This window comes from Aphanomyces astaci (assembly GCF_000520075.1).
Source record: "Aphanomyces astaci strain APO3 unplaced genomic scaffold supercont1.8, whole genome shotgun sequence".
NCBI classification, from domain to species: Eukaryota; Oomycota; class Saprolegniomycetes; order Saprolegniales; family Verrucalvaceae; genus Aphanomyces; species Aphanomyces astaci.
This window is the reverse complement of record NW_009798271.1, coordinates 433,417-452,646: the sequence shown is the minus strand read 5'-3', so window position 1 is coordinate 452,646 and position 19,230 is coordinate 433,417. Positions and strand designations below refer to the sequence as shown.

Sequence of the window (19,230 nt, the reverse complement as noted above, 5' to 3'; positions counted from 1 at the left end):
GACGACGAAATTTTGCAGTTACACCATGATATGATGGTGTTCGTCGTGGATATCGGTTACGTATAAAACTCGAAAATCCAACATGCCTGGAAGCGCTATTGCGACGCGACGCAAGTCGAATGTTGTCTATGAAGGAGACATCATGTACCTGGCAATTGACGGCGACGACGGCAATGTACATTCCGATGGGTTCGTAGACGAAGGGCTAACTGCTCTGGGCAACGCCAACAATTTGCATGGCGAAGGGTGCCTCTTCAAAATCCTGCCAAAGCTGTCGTACGAAGCACACAAAGCCCTCAGGCACGCCACGGTGGTGCCCGGCAGCGAAAAGCATGTTTTGTTGACTCAACAGGTGAAAGTCGAAGTCGAAGCGAATGCAAGCATCGTGGCTCGCATTGGCACTGGGGCGGGCCAGCCGGTGGTGTTTGGGCAGCCAATTCAGCTGCAGCACGTGGTGTCTGGCAAATTCCTAACGTCGCACTCCAAAGCATTAGCGGACATGGACAAGTCTTGTATGAAGGTATTTTTTTATTCATTCTCTCCACTAACTGTGCAAGAGACCAATCACTCCACTAGGTGTCGCTGCAAGCACACGGCTCGTCCAAGAGTTGGTTCACATTCATTCCACGCTATCGCCATCGCGTCATTGGCCAACCCCTGACATTCCAGGAAACAGTACGGACAAGTGAATGACATTGCCGTCATTCGTTAATGCTTGTGGGTTGGATCTGCTAGGTGTGCCTTGTACGTTCCAAGAGCCACTCGTTGTATGTGCACTTGAGCCGGAGTGTGAATGGTCACGGAGAAGTCAACGTCCACCACAAAGCCACCGACATGAAACTCGTGTCGTACCACTCGAGTCGACGCGCCACGACGACGACGACGGGGCTACGGGTACTCTATTATTACGAGAATGAGTTGGCATATATATGAGTAAACGAAAACGGTGCTTTGGTCTAGTTTGGCAAGCTCTACCGCCTATACCACGTGGAAGGCAAAGCATTTGTCGCGTTGTCTGCAAATCCATCAAGTGAACAAGCGGTGACAAAACCGCCCTACTTGCGATACATTGTGCCCGACTCTGCTTACGTGGACGACGTCAACATGACGGTCAAGTCGATGTTCGTTCTCGAGCGAAGCAGCAACCCCCTGGAAGGAGGGGACTTGGTCGAGTTTGCATCGCCGATACGATTCCGCCACCTTGTCACGGGTACGTACGTTGTGTGGATTCAAATGTTATCGCTCATTATTCTTTACTAGGGCGGTATCTGGCAGTGGCGATTGATCCTCCTGCCATTGAAACTGAGGTCAATGTGGAGCACATGCAAGACAAACAAACAGTTTTGCGACTTCACAGCACGACAAGGCAAGATGCGGGCACTGCCTTCTACTTGACACCGTCGGGCGGGGACAGCCAAACCGTGTATCGCATCGAGGTGAGTGTCCATTTTCGTTTCGGGGAGGATGCAACAACTTGCAGCGAAACGAAGTGCAAACTCGACCTGATATTGTCTACCGGTGTAGACGCAAGCCCGCGGTGGTGTCAAGTATCGGTTGCACAACCCAAACCGGCCGAAACCTAACCGAAGCGGTAAAGCCACTGCCAGCGGACACGTTGTGGCGACCACCGATTTGAGCGACCAGGTTCGAACACCCGCAACCCTAGCCCACCATCGTGACATGACATTGTAGGATGTGTTTCACTTGGTGGAAGTGGCCGAGGCGGACGTTCACGACACGCACTTGCTGCTCAGTGTCACGACGCACCTACGTCACCACTTCAACCTCCAAGACGCGTTGGACCGCGGAAATAGCGTGAGCTTTGAGTCGATGAAAATCCCGCTGACAGCGCTGCGCCTTCTCTTGGCTTTTTTCGGGGGCCAATCGGCAGCCTCGATCAAACCCGCGAGTACTTCCAACTCTACTGACCACCACCACACCCAGCGACAAGACAAAGCGAGGCAGGTTAAACTGATCGATACGCTGTTTGCCATGTTGCGCGTGGTGCCAGCCAACCATTTGGACATGTCGCAGATCGCCGTAAATCCGCGGCGACGAGTCATCCACCGCCTCCATCAATTGATTAACACGGTGCTCGAGCACTTGTTGCGCGAGAACGTAGCCAACAAACATTACATCACGACCAGGTCCGTCGTCTCGCCTACGTCGCCGTCGTCGTCTGCGACAACGTACTTGGACGAGATCATGCACGCCATTGGGTCCGAGACCGGAGCCAAGCGCGTGTACTGCCGGGCGTTTGAGAACAACGTCGACTTGCTGGAGCATCGAGTGAACATGCGACTCGTGGCAGCGTCGTTTCGACGGCTCCAAGACAAGGGGGTGCGGGCCATGGGTATGTTGCCGTTCTTGGCTACAATTTGCTCGTGTCATGGTCGTACGATTCCTGCAAACCAAGAGGTATGGCAGAATAGCATATTCCGTATTCTGACTATATGTACAGTTGATTGCTCGGGCGTTGTACAGTATCGATCCCGATGTGCCATTTGCCCGATACAACTTGGTCGTGGAAGTGGCTTCCTGCGCCGCGACGGACCGCTGTTTCATCACTAACAGCATGTACACAATTACAATGAAAAGAGAGAGTTCTGCATTCATCACTGCCTTGAAATGTCCTAGGAAATCCATGGCATTGACGATACCCCAGTGTATGGAGTCGCACGGCATCGACTGGAAGCCTCCTGGCCATGAAATGGCCGAACAAGGCGCTAGAAACATTGCGATTTCGTGGAAGAGTTGCAGCGGGTGGCAGCCAGGGGCGAACGCGTTGTACCACGCCCCCGAAGAGCTTGGGTTGCCGTTGGAGCTGACGGCAGTTGTATCGGAGGACCTAGCACAGTATCGCCTGTCGTATCTGTCGCCAGAACTGTTGTTTATGGAACAAAACCAAGGAGTGGCGGCGCTTGACGGCGATTCTGACCCATCGATTCCATCGATTTTCGACACATTTTCGATGAAGAACCTGATCGAACCTACGGTTCCACATGGTAAAAATGGTTTGATCACGAAAGACCCAATGTTTCCTGGAGCTCGTACGTTCGACGTACGTGTTTACATCCACATAACAAATCGTCGTTGGGGTAGCGAACAAAACGGGCGAGAAGATGAAGCCCTCCGAAGTACTCCAAGCCACCACAACCTGTGAAAAATCCGAGGGTTTACAGTTAGTACTAATTGGAGGTTCAGCAAGTACTAGTACGTATTGCCGCATTGGTTCTCCATAATGACAGTCGTTGACTTGGCTACCAATAGGAACACCCGAACCCTACGAGCCTAACAACGCTAGCAAAGCAGACACCGCCAGGGCCACCGAATCGACCCCATCCGTCCCCCACACTGGCCCAAAGTGGGTGCTACTGGAGCACATCGCGTGGACGTTGCAACCGCAAACGTTATACCCTCTCTTGTTCAACATCAACAAGAAGGACATGATTCCGTGGTCGGAACTCGAAGCAAAAATGCCTCGCACTACACGGGACCACTTTATCCGGTTGCGTGACTTGGCGCAGTATTTTCAATTGCAGCTCGACCTGCTCGTAGAACTCGTTCGAGGCGGGTCGGCGTCCTCTATCCAGGTACAGTTGGTCTACATTCCTAGCCTTTTGGTCACGTATCAACAAATTCAGTCGTTAGGTTGTCACCCGGCAATTCAGCTACACCATGTTGCTGGGGGCCATCTCGAACGAGCGACTTCCACATTGCCTTCGAACGGCGTTTGGATTGCTCATGCATCATTGCTACGTCCACGTATTTCCCCATGAACCCATTGTCTCGGGCAGTCGCGTGTTTGTTTACGAAGACATTCCAAAACTGAATACTAAACGACATACCACCTTGGTTCGTACGGCCGACACCTACATTATGAGACCATCATTCCTTAACTTGTTGGGCTAGCCGTGTACTGCATTCCAGCTCGACGCTGGCCATCCCGCAGTCGCCATTGGCCTCGCCACCAAGGACGACTTCCTCTCGTATCCCCATCCAAACAAACTCTCGGTGCTCCAAGCCGTGCTCTTCTCCATCGTGGCCAAGTTCTCGGCGACCCCGGTGCATCAGCTCACGGTCGAATCCACAGCATTCCTTCGCGCGCTGCTGCACATGCTTCACGACCTGCTTCGCTTTGGCTTTTACGCCGACGTGGACATGCAAAAGCGACTCGTGGGGCTACTCATGGGACTCCTAGACGGCCGCAACACGGGCACTCTGCACGACGACCAGCGCTACCGCCGTACGCCCCTCCATGACGCCATGACCACCACGAAATCGCAGATTTGCCACATCTTGTCCACGCTGCACACCATGTGGCGAGACATAGAAGTCACCCGCGTGATGTCGTTCTTCAAGCACGTGTACCTCGAGCCCACGTCGAAGTGGTCGGCGGCGCTCCACAAAAAGCGCCACGGGGTCGTGCGCGTGTCGGACGTTGTGAAATTGTTGGACGACCCGTCGCTGGACTTGCTTGTGCTGTCCAACGGCACATTGGACTTTATCTGTGTGGACTTGATCATGTACGACGACAAGGTGCTCGTACACGAGGCGATGAAGCTGATGATCCAGGCCAACACGCGCCGGGAACAGGTGCTCCGAGCTGTCATGGATTGCCTCCTCGTGTACAGCTCCCCCCCATCACGGGGGGCGTCAGTCGGGGGGCTCAAAGCCTCACCCGGCTACCACGTGTTCAAGGAACTCAGGGGGATGCTGCCGACGCTCAAATACAACGTTTCCCTCGCGCAGAGCCCCGCGATGACTGCGGATTTGGCGGCCGTCCTCACGACGCTGCGTGCGATGGTGGTGCAGTTGACAGGGTGCTGTGTGGACACGTCGCCGACAGGGCTGTCGGTTCCCCTTGGAGGCAGCCGCAAGTCGAGTTTTTGGGGCATGGTCACCCCCGTCTCGACCACCCGACACAAGTTCCCCAACTACGAAAAGCAGCGCGTGGTGCTGCACCTTCGTGTCCACGAACAAGTGATTCCGCTGCTGCAATTGCAAGCGCGAGACGACGTGGCGACGGAATTGGCCGCCGTCCAAGCCGCCGTATGTGACTTCCTCACGCACTTGGTTCAGCAGCACCCCGCAGGGCAACACGCAATTTTCAAACACTTGCCGACGTTGTGGCCTCGGTTTGGTACGTGCGGCCACTGAAAGCTTAAAGTGTTGGTGGTGCTCACGAGATTCGAGTTTGTTTTATAAGTCCAGTATTGGTCACGGTAAGTCTGATGGATGTATAGACGACGTCAGTGGAATGGGAGATGTGTTGATTGCGCTGCTCATGCACAATGCCACGCTGTGCAAGAACCTGCCCGAGGAAGCTATGTGGAAGATGGTGCGGATACTTGACGGCCACTGCCAACGCCTGGCACGCCGACCCGACCGCGCCGCCGCTCCTATCACGTCCAAGGGCCATCGGGGGAGTCCGACGTCCGAGTCGTTTCAAGTGGTGTGTCAGATCTTCGACTTTGTGATGGTATACATGGCCCCCAATGAGATGCCGTGTGCGTCCAACCAACGGCTGTGGCTTGATGTGTTCACACATGCGCAGTTTACGCACACGGTGCCGCCATTCGCCGCGGGTATTGAATATTGGATGGACGTGCTGTCGGACGAGATCATCGAGTCCGCGGGGTACCGTGCGCTGGTGGACGCCGTGCAGTCGCCAGACCAACCCCACCAACTGCATTACTTTCAAAAGGTGCTTGTGCTCATGGGGCTCTCATGCCGAGGGCGGAACCTGCCGTGTGAAGTCAAGTGCCAGCAAACGTACCCGCTTAACTTGATCCTCACGCTTCTCTTGGACGCCAAGATGCCCATGGGGCTCAAATACGTTGCGAGTCGGTACTTGACGCTGGTGTTTCTGCACGCCGACGGGTTCACAGAGCTCACGTCGCTGCAGTCCCCCATGTGGCGCCTTCTCATGCAAAGCTCCAACACGATTGCCGACTTTGCCGCGAGCAACAGTCAGCGGTTTCTCTACCGAAGCGACGACCGCAACTTTCAAGACTTGTACTCCGAATACGTGTACTTTGGGCTCTTAGACGTTGTCACATGCTTCTTTGCCCGGGTGTTTCGTCCCGCGGCGCACCATATCCACGTCGACGGCCAAATCACTGCGATTCGGACCGCACTGGCAACGGCCTTGGCTGCGTTGGCCGAACGGTCGGCTGCGGACGCTGCGCAGTCCAAGGTAAGGATACCATGTCTGCCACTTTGCATCAATGTGAATATACCTGTGGGTAGGTTTGCCACAACTGCAGAGTAGCGGTGGGGCTGGTCGAATCGACGTCCGGAACGTTCTCTACGACGGCAGCAGGCCGCGGTCGAGTCTTGCGACGAGACGACAGCGCCAAACTGCAAATGCAATCGAGCCCGTACGACCGGTTCAAACTCGAATTGTCTGTTGACGACGCCATTCAAGCCACGCTGACCAGTGAATTCCACGCCCTTATTCGGCGGTGGGAGGCCATAGACATTGAGCGTCACAGCCACAGCTCCAACGTCACGCAGCGCCTCTTTTGTACGAAAATCATCGAGTTTGTCGAAGCCAACCCGACGTCCGGTACGTTTTCTTGTACGCATGATGGCAGCTAACATGGTTGTTCCGTAGGATGTGTCGTAGACGCGCTCAAAATTTTGCACGAGCTGTGCGCCAAGCATCATGTTTCCGCCGACGACAAGAAGGTCATGGCCGAAGTCGACGTCGAAGAGGCCATGGACAAGCACACGACAATGCAAACATTTCTCGCCAGGTTTGCCACGTTCTTAGTCCAAAATTCTCAAGCAATTCTGGTGGTGTAGTTGTGGCGCCGCGAGGATGGTGGTGCATGTGATTGCCACGAGCAGTCGCGCCCCCGTCGTCCTCTGCGCCATTCGCCTCGCCTCGGAGTTGCTCTACGGAGGCAACATCGACGTCCAGACGCTAGTGATTGACAGCCTCGTGGCGCGGCAAGACGATAGGTTGGATCGATCAGATTGATATCATTCAATAAGGTACCAATCGTCCCCGATAGATTTTTCGTTCAAGTCGACAAGCTACTGCGCCACGAAATTGACCGGGTTAAGGAAGCTCGCCGATTGACCAAGCTGATGGGCGAAGTGCGGCCTGAATTCCGTCGACGCGGCTCCGAGATAACGTCGTCTCAGAAACCCAAGGCCACCGTAACAACCTCGAGGCCATTGATGGGGGGGTCGCCTCATGCGGTGGGGGACGATGACCATAACGTGTCGGCCGACCTCGTCATTCAGTTTCTCACGGTCCGCTGCGTGTCTATCTAACAACAATAATACCAACTCATGCCGAAATGGTAGCAATGTGCCAAAGGGCACTTTCGGCGGATGCAAACGGCCATGTTGACTCAATCGGGTCTGGGCCACCCGTCCACCGTGAAGAACGTCAACATCTTGGCGTCCGTGGTCGCGTTCATGTCGATTTTGGTCAAGGACGAGCTCACGTTGGCGAGTTTACCGTTGGAAGATGGCGAGTCGCTGGTCCAGTGCTGGGCGTTCCTGGCCGTGTATATGCAAGGGCCGTGCAAAGAGAACCAGGAGTACTTGCTCCAGTCATCGCCCATGGTTGAACTCTTTCGCAAGACGCTCAAAGTGCACTTGGTCGTTCCCCTAACGGCACATCCAGTGGACAATGACGGCGTCCAGATCGTCGTGGAAAAACTGCTCAAAGGACATGCAACTAAAGCCATGGTGAGTGCACTGGAAGGTCGCATGACGTCTGCTTCGATCACGCGACTTTGCAGTGGCCTCGAGGTTGGCGCCATCAAGCGGCGACTGGTGGTGCGTCCTGTATCACTGTCCATACTCAATCATGTTGTTCTTCGAGCTTATCAACATGTAATGGATAGGAAATCCACGAGCAATTCCAACTTGAAAAAGACAAGCACGTCCAAGACGTAACGTGGGACGAACGGTTCTTAGAAGAAGGCTTGGACTTGATCACGTTGGCCAAGGTAGCTTTCGGCGCTTCGTTTGATGTAGCCGACATGCCCATGCGAGTGAAGCGTGTGAACTTTGTGTCCGAGGACGCATACGTCGTGGCCAAGCGAGCGTGGCAAGAGTCGATGCGGTTCTACACTGCCCACGCTTTCTTTGCATCGATGCACCACTCGGTGGAGATCTGGTGGGGCGCCGACATTGGCATTGAGACAGTGTACTTTGCGCTGCCATCACACTGTCGCATGCTGGCTTGCCTTGGGCCAAAGAAGGACCGTCTGCTCAACGAACTCAATTACAAGTCCAACGACAGGCTCAAACAGTTTGTCAAGGCCACATATGGTTTTGACCAGGAAATGCAACACATGGAAGTGCTCAGCACGTTCAAGTTGTACAACGTCGTAAGGCCGTACATTCCGCACTTCAAAACCGCCAGTTTCTTCTTGGCGATTAGCATGAACGTCATCATGGTAATAAAGTGTGCAGTGGTCGTTGGTTCGTCAAGAACGTCCGGATAAGAGTCGTCGTTCGTGCATTCGCATGTATATCATCTGTATGTAGGTCGTGGCCGTGGCGAGAGACGACACCCGGACGCATTTCATCATGAAGCCCCAGCCGCTGTTCGACGCGCAGACGGTCATGGGCAACTTCCAAGTGTTCTTCTCGTTGTGTGTACTCATGTTTATCCTCGTGATTTCCGTCCCGCTCGTGTTTCGACGCCGATGGAACGTGCGCACCAAACACGCGATGCTCGAGTACAAGCTCCACCGGTCCATCGGTTCGTTGGACTCGGTGCTTGACTTGGACGAGCTCAAGATCCAAGTCGAAGTGCGCGTAGAACAGTCGCGCGTGTGGTGGGCGCACCTCCACGCGTCGTACGGGACGTTTGGCAAACTCATCTGTCTCGTGTTGCTGTTGCAATTTACCCTCATGCAGGCGACGCCCAACCTGCCGTCGTGGCTTCCCGGTACGAAACAAACGTTTGTGTTTTTTTCAATTGTCTAACCCGTCGGTCGCCGTGTCCAATTTTAGTCGCGCTGCTGATGCTACCGTTCATTCAAAGCACCCGCATGTACTTGGAGAATGGCAGCGGATACGGCGCGTTCATTTTTACGGCCCTGTACGACGTCGTCCTCGACAAGTACACGGCGTTTTACTTTTTCTATTTTGCGATTTCTGTCGGCGGGCTCATTGTGCACCCGTTCATGTACATGTTTCACCTGTTTGACATTGTCATGATGAGCCCGACGTTGCAAAACGTGGTGGCGTCCGTGACCAAACCAGGTCGGGTGCTGCTGCTCACCACGTTGCTCGGCCTCTGTGGTATCTACTTCTTCGCGATGCTCCTCTTCTTCGCCCAGCCCACAGACGCCGTGGACCAAGTCAACCACGTGGCGTACTGCAAGACGTTGATGGACTGCTTTGCGCTGTGCGTCCACCGCGGCATCCCGCACATCGGCGGCGTCGGGTACATCCTATCCGATGGGTTCCACAACCCACCGCAGTTCCTGGACCGCACGCATTACTGGAGCCGCATCGTGTACGACGTGGCATTCTTTGCTTTTGCAGTGATCATGCTCAACATGATCTTCGGGATCACCGTCGACACATTCAGCGACCTGCGCACGGACAGCGCCGACCGCGCCGAGCTCAAAATGAACCAGTGCTTTGTGTGTGGCCAAGCCCGCGCAGTGTTTGACAACCATTACATTCAACGCGGCCTGCCCAACGGGTTTCAGAAGCACATTGACGAAGAACACAACATGTACGAGAAGTGCTTGTCCTGGGAGGGCTGGCAGCGTTTGTTGAGTGTGACGTGAATAGGTGGCACTACATGTATTTCCTCGTGCATGTCAACTCGAAACACCTGATCGAATGCAACGGACCAGAAGCCTACGTCAAGAAACTGCTGGTGAAGGAGGATTTGTCTTGGTTTCCGCAAGGAAAGGCGGCGTGCCTTGACGCCACCAACACCCGCCAGTCTGTCAAGGACGACCTCGTCCAGATCAAGTCGCAGCTTCAATCGCTCGGTCTACAGGTAGTTCGACCCACCCCAGACTACGCCATATACCTTTGTCAAGCTGTGTATATATGTTTTACACTCTCCATGGGCTAGTCCGAAGTTGTGGCGGACCTTTTCCAACGCAAGCGCGATAGCAAGGCAAAAAACGCCACCCGCGCCGTGTAACCGTCGCCAAGTAGAATGTTTGTTAACCCTGACTTCACCTGAATGTTGGTGTTTGTTTGTTTACTTGGAAATTTCGGATAAAGAATTACTACTACGTAGTAGTACTAGTATTAATACTTCGAAGTAACTATTGTTCACGCAATCCTGACCTGTAATAAGAATGGGAGAATGGGTGGAGATATTAAAAAATATCTCCACCCATTCGTATTGATTAAAACGGCTTTTAATATTTTAATCGAAAAGATTTGCACAAAGACACGCAAACTCGTTGGTTTTCGCAAAGATTTCTCAAATTATTCCCAAAATTGCACGACGTTTGAAGTCGCTAGTGTTCTATTTTTATACGTTCGTAAACCGAGGGAGTTCTTTGGCATACATTCTCCCCATAGTGCCATTTTGCAACTTTCAAGTGCGGTACAAATCCCTCCAGCGCTGGCTCCCCACTCGTCGCCGACCTGCTGCCGCCATCCTCCGCACTCCAGACTCGTCCGTACCGTCTTCCATTAGACCACAGACATCTCTCTGCAAAGAAGCATACACCCCGAGGTCGCGATCTTTTGAACGAAAGAACAAACACCCTCCATCCCACAGGTACAGAAATCAGTCGCCGTCATGGCATATCGACCGACATGTGCGTGGGTAGATGATGCAAGTTCAGAACCTGCAATCAGCATCCCCGTTTCGGAATACCGGCGGGCATTGCCCGAGTAGTCCAAGCTATCTCCACCATGTCGACGACTTTGACAGCGTCGTGTCGGCAAATCCCCAGCCGCCGACAACGACGTCGTCTACCGGTAGTCGAGGGAAACCTACGATGGACGAGGTCATGGACGAACTCCAAAGCCGATTCCTTATGAACCTTCCGCAATCCGAACTGTCGTCGAGCGAGCGCCTGTTTTTCCAGATTGAACAGTGCTACTGGTTCTACGAAGACTTTTACGCCGACCACCACAACCACTTGACCCATCTCAAGCTCAACGACTTTGCGCGCAAGATGTTCAACCACTGTGTGCTCCTCCAGCCTCTCAAGCAAAAGTGCGAGAGCATGTTTCAGGACTTCAAGACGTACCAAAGCCAGATCCCCGTCGTCGGGTGCATCCTGCTCAACCCGGCCAAGACCAAGCTCGTGCTCGTGCGCAACTGGAAAGGCACGTCGTGGAGTCTTCCCCGGGGAAAGGTGAACCAAGGCGAGACCGACTTGGAGTGTGCGCGGCGCGAAGTGTTTGAAGAGTGCGGGTACGACCCGGCGGCCGCATCGTCCTCCTCCACGATCGTCTCGGACGTTGACACGGTGCTGGGCATCAACGCCAAGGACTTCATCGAGTTTCACGTCAACCAGCAACGCATTCGCATGTACATTGTCACGCAAGTGCCGGAAGAGTTCAACTTTGCGCCGCAGACGCGCAAGGAGATCAGCTTGATCCAATGGTTTGACTTTGACGAGTTGCCGAAGAAGACGTGGGGCGTCCTCCCGTTCATGTCGCGGCTGCGTCGATGGATCACCAACGACACGAAGAAGGCGACTGCCAAGAAAAAGGCGACCCACACGCCGGTGAAATCGAGGTCCGTGTCGGCGCCGCGCCACCGCCCCGCCAAGACGGACGCGTACCCGCCGCGGCCGACGTCCCCACCGCTCCCCAAGGTTCCGGTCGTGACCAACCCCCACCACCAGCACCTCGCCTTGACAGCGTCGTCGGCGCGGTCCATGTCGACCCCCCACGCGCGGCCCAAAGCCAAACAATCGCCTCAACCCCCCCCCCGAGGCCACTTCGGCACCGAGCACCAAAGCGCCACGTCATCTGATCACGTCAACGACCAAACTTTCGGACCGATGACTTGCTCATTCAGTTTCAACGTGGACGAGATGTTCCGCATCAACGAACAGCTCACGGGGCACACGTTCAGCTACGACGGCAACCCCCACGAGTTTGGCAAGGCGCCGCCCAAGCGAGCCGATGTCCAGTCGCGACTGGCGGCGGCGTCGGCGCCGCCTCCTCCTGAACACATCCAACCCACGCACGTTCCACCCACGACGACGACCAACGCTGTGTTTGCGGCATTTACGTTTGACACGACCGAGATCATGGCGTGTGTCAAGTAAGCCGCCGCCGCCTCCTTGGCGATGATCCTCTTCGTCGTTGGAACCAACAGGATACCTTGTGGCAAAAACATCTCGAGGCCATTTGGAAATATGTTTGGGGATGGCGGTTGATGTGTGTATATATCTATTGTATGTTTGGGGATGAAATTATTCTACAAATCCCCACGGTGTTTATCAACACCACCCATGTACATGTCAAGAAATGATATATCGTCGTCCATGGCCATCCATGTGGTTATGACAAACTACTTTTGCTTATGGAGGTGTGATGTCGGCAACAACGTCCACACAGCCCCAGTGGGCGACAGGCCAAAGTTGCCGTCGGCGATGCTCGGAGGCAGCTCGTATGATGCCACCGGATGTAACCGCGCGTGGGGAAGGAACTGCCGACCGGGATCGCCAAGCAGGACATGGACGCCTTGAGCGGCCAGCGCGTGCAGCCATGCAATGACGTCAGTGGCAAGCGGTTCTTCGTAGCACACGTCGCCCGCAAGGACGACCCAGTCGGAGGGGGAGGATGACGACGTCGATTGAGGGTGCGCGGCACTCATGGTGGCGTCATGCACGGACGACAACGGCGTGCCGACAAGGTTGCCGTCATACACGTGAAACGACGTGGCCAAGGTCGACGCAGGGAGGTTCGCGGCGGCGTTGATCAACGAAGCGGTACATGCCCACGAATCAATGTCGTTCGCGATGCTCGCTGACGCGCCGACGTGCAACGCTACAATGGACGCGATGCCACAACCTGCTGCAAAGTCGAGGACCAACTTGCCTCGCACGACTTCGGGGTTTTCGAGGAGGAAGCGGCAGAGTGCGTAGCTCCCAGGCCAGCAGAACCCCCAAAACGGGTCTGGAAACGGAGCCATCAGCGCTGCCTCCTCTGCTGATGCAGTGTACAACGGAGACGCAGGCGTGATGAGCTGCAGGCGCAAGAAGTCGAGGTGGCGGCAATCTATGTGCGTCGCCTCCGAGTGCCTGGTGATGCCATCGACGTAGGGAGAGGTGAGAAAGTTCGTGCTGAAGCGGCGCTGGTCGGTCTTGCCATCTTTAACCATGTGTGGATCGAATACGCTAATGGAACGGCGGCCGACGAACCGCCATGGTGCTGCATGATGACGAGCTGCAAGGAACATGTGCATTAAATCTTACAAGGTCAAGTATTACATTCCAAAGGTTTTTACGGACAGGGCGGGTAATTTAATTTGAAATAATTTTAAAACTGAATGTTATGTAGTACACGGTAATAATATAAATTGATGGATTGTCACCCGCCCGTTGATTCAAAGCAAATTCGAAATCGACGTGAAAGGAAGATGGCAACCCACGCACAACCCATCGCCGCAAGAATTGAGCAGCAGATCAACGACATCTTCAACTCCCGCCAGGTTAACGGCTCTCTAGACGTTGACCAACTTGTGGGGCTGTGCGAAGAACTGGAGCTTCTGACGTGGAGCTCCGGCCCGACACCCATGCACGCGAGCTTGTACGCGATCTTCCTCGCAGGACTCCTCACGCTCCGGGAACTCAACCGTGCCAAGTATCTGTGGAAACGCATCCCGAACGGTAGCAAGACGGATGGATTGCCTGAGATCTGGGCTGTCGGCCAAGCATTGTGGAAGCGTGAGATTGGCCAAGCGTATGCCGCGATTGCAGCGCTCGAAGGGTTGCCGCTGCCAGTCCACGTGCAAACTATCGTTGCCACTTTAAAAGCTTCGATCCGAGAGTACAATGCGTCGCTTTTGTCTCGCGCGTATACTAGTGTGTCGACCTCTGTCGTCGCCCAAGCGCTCGGACTGACGTTGGAAGACGCATTGAAGTGTAAGTACCCATCCACGGCCCTCGTCGTGACTTCCTACCATGCTCACGTATCATGTAGTCTGTGCGTCGCAGCATTGGAATATCAAGGGGGACTTTGCATTCCCCAACTCCGACGGCCAACGCGCGTCAGTCGTCGCTCCCACTCCTTCCTTGCCCGACCTAGACCAACTGCACAAGCTTTCGTCGTACATTTTGCATCTCGAAGCACAAACTTCGTTGAAGATTTAACACCATCACATAAATTTGGCCTTGGTTCATTGTGCATTGTCATGATATTATATATATCACGGCGCCACCCAGCAGCAATATTCCGTCAACAGCGCTTGAAACGCTTGTACTTCCCGCATGATGCCGGCAGAAACCCCACTGCTGGAGCCAGCATTGTCCAGCACTCGCTGCACATGTTTCTGCATCTCGACGAACTCTCGAAAGCACACATCGCAACGCGCAGCCCTGCATGTACACATATACCTTCAACGACGGCCCATTTCGGTTGTCATCGTGATATGTACCGATCTTCGCTGGCAAAATTGACTTCGCGACTGTTCTTGCGACTGGCGCGGTGATCCCGCACCAGTGGCCCAAACGACGTGACGAGCACCTTGGCCACTGCCACCCCCGTCGCAATGTACCTATATTCCCATCATGAACCATGACCAGTCAATTGTTCGAGTCGGGAGTTTCAAAAGGCAATTTGGGTCATGTACTACTACTGTACAAAAAAATGATGATATATTGGTGGAAATGATATATGGGTCGTACGAGTTGGACGTTGTCGCGACTAATTCGGACGCGAGGGGGAGTACGAGCACACATCCTTCCAAGTCGAGGCCGATCGTCGGTAGGTCCATGGCACCGAGGACATCGTTCGAGATGGACTCACGGTTGCCGCCACTGGGCAATTGCCCCAGGTATCGGAACCCACCTAATAAAACCAAACGAAGCCCGGAATTAAAACGTATATACGAAGTAGACGACAATAATAATATTATGATAACGTCCCAGTACTTGACTAACGCTACGAGTCACATACCATGGATGTCGCCCTTGTCCCAGTACGTCATGAACTGGTTCAAACACTTTTGGCGGGCGCGAAACGTGCGTACGCACACTTCCATACCGCAGCGCAGTTCCTTCACGCAGTCCACGGTGCCTAGCGGTGTGTCGTCAGGTTTACCCTACAGAACATAACGTATTGGGGTCAAAGGGGTCTTGATTGAATAAAAAATAGGGGGGTAGGGGAAATGGTATGTCGTCGGCATACTGGTTGCACCGCTGGACCTGCAGGTGGTGGGGGGGTGTCGTCGACGGAGCTGCCTTGAGAAGCTACTTAATAGGAAGCCAAAATCATGGCCATCATGTCCAATGCAATCTCGTTCTTACCACTGTCGTCGACTGAAAACCGTTTGATCGTATCTGGGCCCATTTGAGTGGCAGTGCTCGGGTGAACCACTGGGCTGGACCCACCTGAGTATCATCACGATATCCCCATCTCAGACTCGAGTTATAGTTGAACAAAGATGGCGAGGGGGGGGGGGTCGTACGTGGAGGCAAGTAGTGTGATGGAGGTTGCGACGGGGTGGACGGTTTCGAGTTTCCTCGACTTATTCCAGAGGAAGCTAAAGCGTTGGAGGTGACTAGTGGGGGCGATGGTCGCGTGGGCTGCTGCTTGGGGGGGGCGAAGGGTTGCAACTGCGTCAGATCTACCCGCCAAATCGACACAAATGCATTGCTGAACGACGCCCCAAAGAGCTGCAGGTTGTCCGTCACGAGGGTATCCCCTAAGCGCTCGCTGCTGATCGAGTCGCGATTCCAAGGCAACGTGTCATGACACTACATCGTCGTCAGTCATGGTGACGACTGACTTGGTCATTTGGTATGGACCTGCACCGCTTGGTCGTAGCTCCACACTTTGATGGCGTCTTGGGAACTGCACAGGGCAAACTTGCCACTGTAGGGCTCGCTCACCGTGTGCGAGATGGACGTGGTCTATGATAACGTCATATCGATCAACGTCATCCGATGACATACCACGGCATTGTCGGTGGGCGTCAGGCCAAGTAGTTGCATGTCTTGAATGTCCCAGAACCGAATCGTCTTGTCTGTGGACGCAGACAGCAATATGAATTCCTCTGGGTTGAACTCCAAACCTAAATTACGTCCCTTGAGCAAAACACAAAACCACTCTTGGTGGGCAGAGGTTCGTACAAACGATGGCGCCGTTGTGGTCGTTGAACTCTTTGAGTAGTTTGCCTGCCGTGAGGTCCCAGATCTTGATGGATCCGTCAACGCCGCCAGACGTGAGCCACCGGCCGTCTGGTGTGAAGCTCACGCACGTGACTTCGCTGTGATGGCCCTTGAAGGTTTGAACGCAGTTCTTCGCTTTGAGGTCCCAGATCTACCGTCGAGTCATACAAATGCTGTACGCGGTAGAATGACCTTGACGTTTGTGTCAAGCGCTCCCGATGCCACGTAATCGCCGTACAAGTGGTAGTCGATGGCAGTGCAGTTGGACATGTGCCCTTTGAGAGTGCGAAACACCTTGGCAGCCTCCATGTCGTACGCCTTGATGGCGCCAGACTTGGAGCCAGCCACGACCTTTTTCTCGGATGGGTCGAACACGACGCATTCCACGGGGCTGGAATGACCGGCAAGGCTCTACCGAGGTGTGATGAGATCATTATTCAATGCAAAGACCGAATCACCATGATGTTCTTGGTTTCATTCTCGCGAATGCGCCACAAGTTGACGTTGGTGTCGTCCCCGCCACTCACAGCAACTTGTCCCTGATCATAACATGAATATCCATCCAGCCATGGAGTTTATCCTGCTACGGATCATCGAGGTAGGAGTATGTACCGATTTCCGGCCAAACCGAATGCAATTGACATTGCTGGAGTGGGCCATGAAGTGCGCTACGTCCTTGTGAGTACTCAATCTTCAAAAGAATGGAGTAGGCTCAACAGGAGGCATTCGACTTACAATGTTTATGCATGATGGTTGGGAGGTGGGCTAACCACTTGATCGCGCCACTGATGTTTGAGATGGAAATTGTGACTGTTCGATCTTGGCATTTGATTGGTCATTAAGTTTATTCGAAGGAGGGAAAATATGGGTTAGTTCTACCGCTTAAACTCTGTGCTTGGTTGTTACGTAGTATATCTTGTCATCACTATCCCTTGAAGCATTAAGCAACGCCGATGAGATCTCGGTACTCCGTTGCCATGTTGTGGCGTGGTGGGAAGGTCAGTATGTAGCCGCAGCAAGGAATGAGAAAGGTCTCGCTTTCCCCGGAAATTTCTACCATCCGAAAAAATAGAAATGATTTCGACCAATCCCAGGCGATCTAGTCAAACGACACATAAACGCTGTTTGGAATCCTTCGGGCAATTACAGTAAGCATCATGGACAACGATCTCCACAATAACGAGGACAACCAGGCGGTGATGCCAACAGACAAGGCGCTCCTTGAAGCTCGCCTTCGCGCACTGACCGAGGAGTGGGGGCTGTCCCCACTTGGGCAGAACATTGCATTTTTGTGGCTGTCCAAAGCCGCCACAGATGACACGGGCAAACTCACCCGGCTGCGTCAATGGGCCCTCATGGAGCTCAACAAACAACGCCGCCCTCCCAACATGTCCCCATGGCAGTATGGATGTCCCAGTCTCTTGCCAGGGCTTCGATCACGACCTGTGTGGGACGAAGACATGCGGACAACGTTTCCATGGATCCATGCACTCGAAGCCGCGTTTCCTGCCATTCGAGACGAATTGCTCGCACTCAAGAACGATCCGTCGACGTTTCAGCCGTACCGCGCTCCTTCGTGGGCCGGAGTGAAACAGGTAAGGTAGTTTGCCCCTTGCGATCGTTACACCCTGAAGGTCCATTCTTCTATGAGCTAAATCATCTTGTTCACACAGGCCGACGACGGCATTGGCAGCATCAGCCATGACGCTGGCGACTGGAACGTCTACTATCTGCACCTCCACGACGTCGACTACGCCGCCAACCGCCGGCGGTGTCCGGTTACCACGGCCGTGGTGGAGTCCATTGGAGGCCACTACAACCACGCGTTCTTCTCGGCGATGGCGCCGCAGACCCACATCACTAAGCACCATGGCCCGACCAACAAGAAGCTCCGATGCCACCTTCCATTGGTCGTGCCTTCTCCCGACTCGTGTCGGCTGCGCGTCGGGGACGACGTCGTGTCCGTCCGCGAAGGCGAGTGCTTTGTCTTTGACGATTCCTTCGAACACGAAGCCTGGAACGACCACATGACCAAGAGCCGCATCGTGCTAGTCCTGGACGTGTGGCACCCGTCGCTGTCGGCGCCAGAGACCAAGTTCTTCAAGTTCCTGCAAAAGGCCCGCCTGAAAGCCGAGCGAAAACTCGCGGAAGACGACGTCGATGGCTTCTACCACATCCTCAACGAGGCCACCCACGTCACGCCAAACCCACTGGCAATTTGGAGCTGACCCAGTAGATACACCTTGAAATGACAACAACATCCATTGCAATTCCGTCGTAAGATGACCGACAGTAGTATTGGTTACTAGTACGTATCATGCCTGAAAGGCAATTGTCGTATGTATTAATACTGGTGTACAGTAACTTACATGGGTTAACGTTAGCTTCAAGTAACGGTAACTTTAGGCACTTATACTGTCAATTTTGAAGATTTTTTAATGTTAGGGTCTGGTTGAAGTAAAATCCACCTGATTTTTTTTGACGACTTTTTGAGTGAGAAAAAGTTGGTGCTGGTTGAAGTAATCCGGTAAAATAATAACTGTGCAAAGTCATCATCTCGTTGTTGCGATAAGTACTGTACAATCTTACTTTTCTTGAGCCGACACCGCAGCGCAGCGAGTGATGACACATACCGCGACTCCCATCTACGCCCCAGCTATGTGCACCATGTCCGTTGGCGGCTATGCGTACTGTACGATCAGAATGCATGGCAAGGACATGACCTGCCTCCAGGAAAGATCTAACTCCTTGATCGATTTGCTCGCCTTGATGATTATGCTTGACAAGACATCGCGCCGCAAGAGCAATCGCTCGCTTTCGTCCGGATTCCGCGCTAACGTTACAAGACGTTGCCGACCTCAACGATCGAGCAAGCCTATCAGTGTAAAATGTGCCCGGATGGTAGTGGTGTTTCATG

At 53.9% G+C, this 19,230-nt stretch overlaps 6 protein-coding genes across 7 annotated transcripts; 4 read left to right on the top strand and 2 right to left on the bottom strand.

The window, feature by feature from the left end:
• Positions 1–78: 78 nt before the first annotated feature.
• Positions 79–10,193, top strand: H257_04628. 2 transcript variants are annotated; one of them, XM_009829220.1, is made up of 24 exons: positions 79–520; positions 577–675; positions 736–894; positions 961–1,210; positions 1,261–1,436; positions 1,525–1,644; positions 1,693–2,418; positions 2,462–2,577; positions 2,638–3,005; positions 3,103–3,213; positions 3,271–3,593; positions 3,652–3,855; positions 3,913–5,143; positions 5,247–6,199; positions 6,253–6,571; positions 6,620–6,761; positions 6,811–6,969; positions 7,023–7,266; positions 7,321–7,800; positions 7,869–8,426; positions 8,518–8,923; positions 8,989–9,721; positions 9,781–9,994; positions 10,073–10,193. In XM_009829220.1, exons 1-24 carry the CDS (start codon positions 83–85, stop codon positions 10,142–10,144), a joined length of 8,601 nt encoding a protein of 2,866 aa, XP_009827522.1. In that variant the 5' UTR covers positions 79–82; the 3' UTR covers positions 10,145–10,193. The 2 variants fall into 2 exon arrangements, with proteins under 2 accessions (XP_009827522.1, XP_009827521.1); XM_009829219.1 differs by having other exon boundaries at positions 2,638–3,050.
• A 360-nt stretch (positions 10,194–10,553) lies between these two features.
• Positions 10,554–12,557, top strand: H257_04627 (hypothetical protein). Its single transcript, XM_009829218.1, has 2 exons — positions 10,554–10,735; positions 10,788–12,557. The coding sequence occupies exon 2, from the start codon at positions 10,788–10,790 to the stop codon at positions 12,243–12,245; it is 1,458 nt and encodes a 485-aa protein (XP_009827520.1). The 5' UTR covers positions 10,554–10,735; the 3' UTR covers positions 12,246–12,557.
• On the bottom strand, positions 12,442–13,439 carry H257_04626 (hypothetical protein). The gene has a single exon (XM_009829217.1). It carries the CDS (start codon positions 13,385–13,387, stop codon positions 12,491–12,493), a length of 897 nt encoding a protein of 298 aa, XP_009827519.1. The 5' UTR covers positions 13,388–13,439; the 3' UTR covers positions 12,442–12,490.
• A 105-nt stretch (positions 13,440–13,544) lies between these two features.
• Positions 13,545–14,330, top strand: H257_04625 (hypothetical protein). Its single transcript, XM_009829216.1, has 2 exons — positions 13,545–14,066; positions 14,125–14,330. Exons 1-2 carry the CDS (start codon positions 13,562–13,564, stop codon positions 14,292–14,294), a joined length of 675 nt encoding a protein of 224 aa, XP_009827518.1. The 5' UTR covers positions 13,545–13,561; the 3' UTR covers positions 14,295–14,330.
• On the bottom strand, positions 14,309–17,108 carry H257_04624 (hypothetical protein). Its single transcript, XM_009829215.1, has 14 exons — positions 17,049–17,108; positions 16,926–16,981; positions 16,772–16,852; positions 16,506–16,724; positions 16,275–16,464; positions 16,098–16,216; positions 15,951–16,055; positions 15,611–15,899; positions 15,450–15,533; positions 15,331–15,392; positions 15,100–15,244; positions 14,829–14,991; positions 14,579–14,698; positions 14,309–14,519 (listed from the first exon to the last, which is right to left on the bottom strand). Exons 1-14 carry the CDS (start codon positions 17,059–17,061, stop codon positions 14,351–14,353), a joined length of 1,815 nt encoding a protein of 604 aa, XP_009827517.1. The 5' UTR covers positions 17,062–17,108; the 3' UTR covers positions 14,309–14,350.
• Positions 17,109–17,423: 315 nt separating this feature from the next.
• H257_04623 (hypothetical protein) lies at positions 17,424–18,602 on the top strand. Its single transcript, XM_009829214.1, has 2 exons — positions 17,424–17,908; positions 17,987–18,602. The coding sequence occupies exons 1-2, from the start codon at positions 17,471–17,473 to the stop codon at positions 18,539–18,541; spliced, it is 993 nt and encodes a 330-aa protein (XP_009827516.1). The 5' UTR covers positions 17,424–17,470; the 3' UTR covers positions 18,542–18,602.
• The last annotated feature ends 628 nt before the right edge of the window (positions 18,603–19,230 follow it).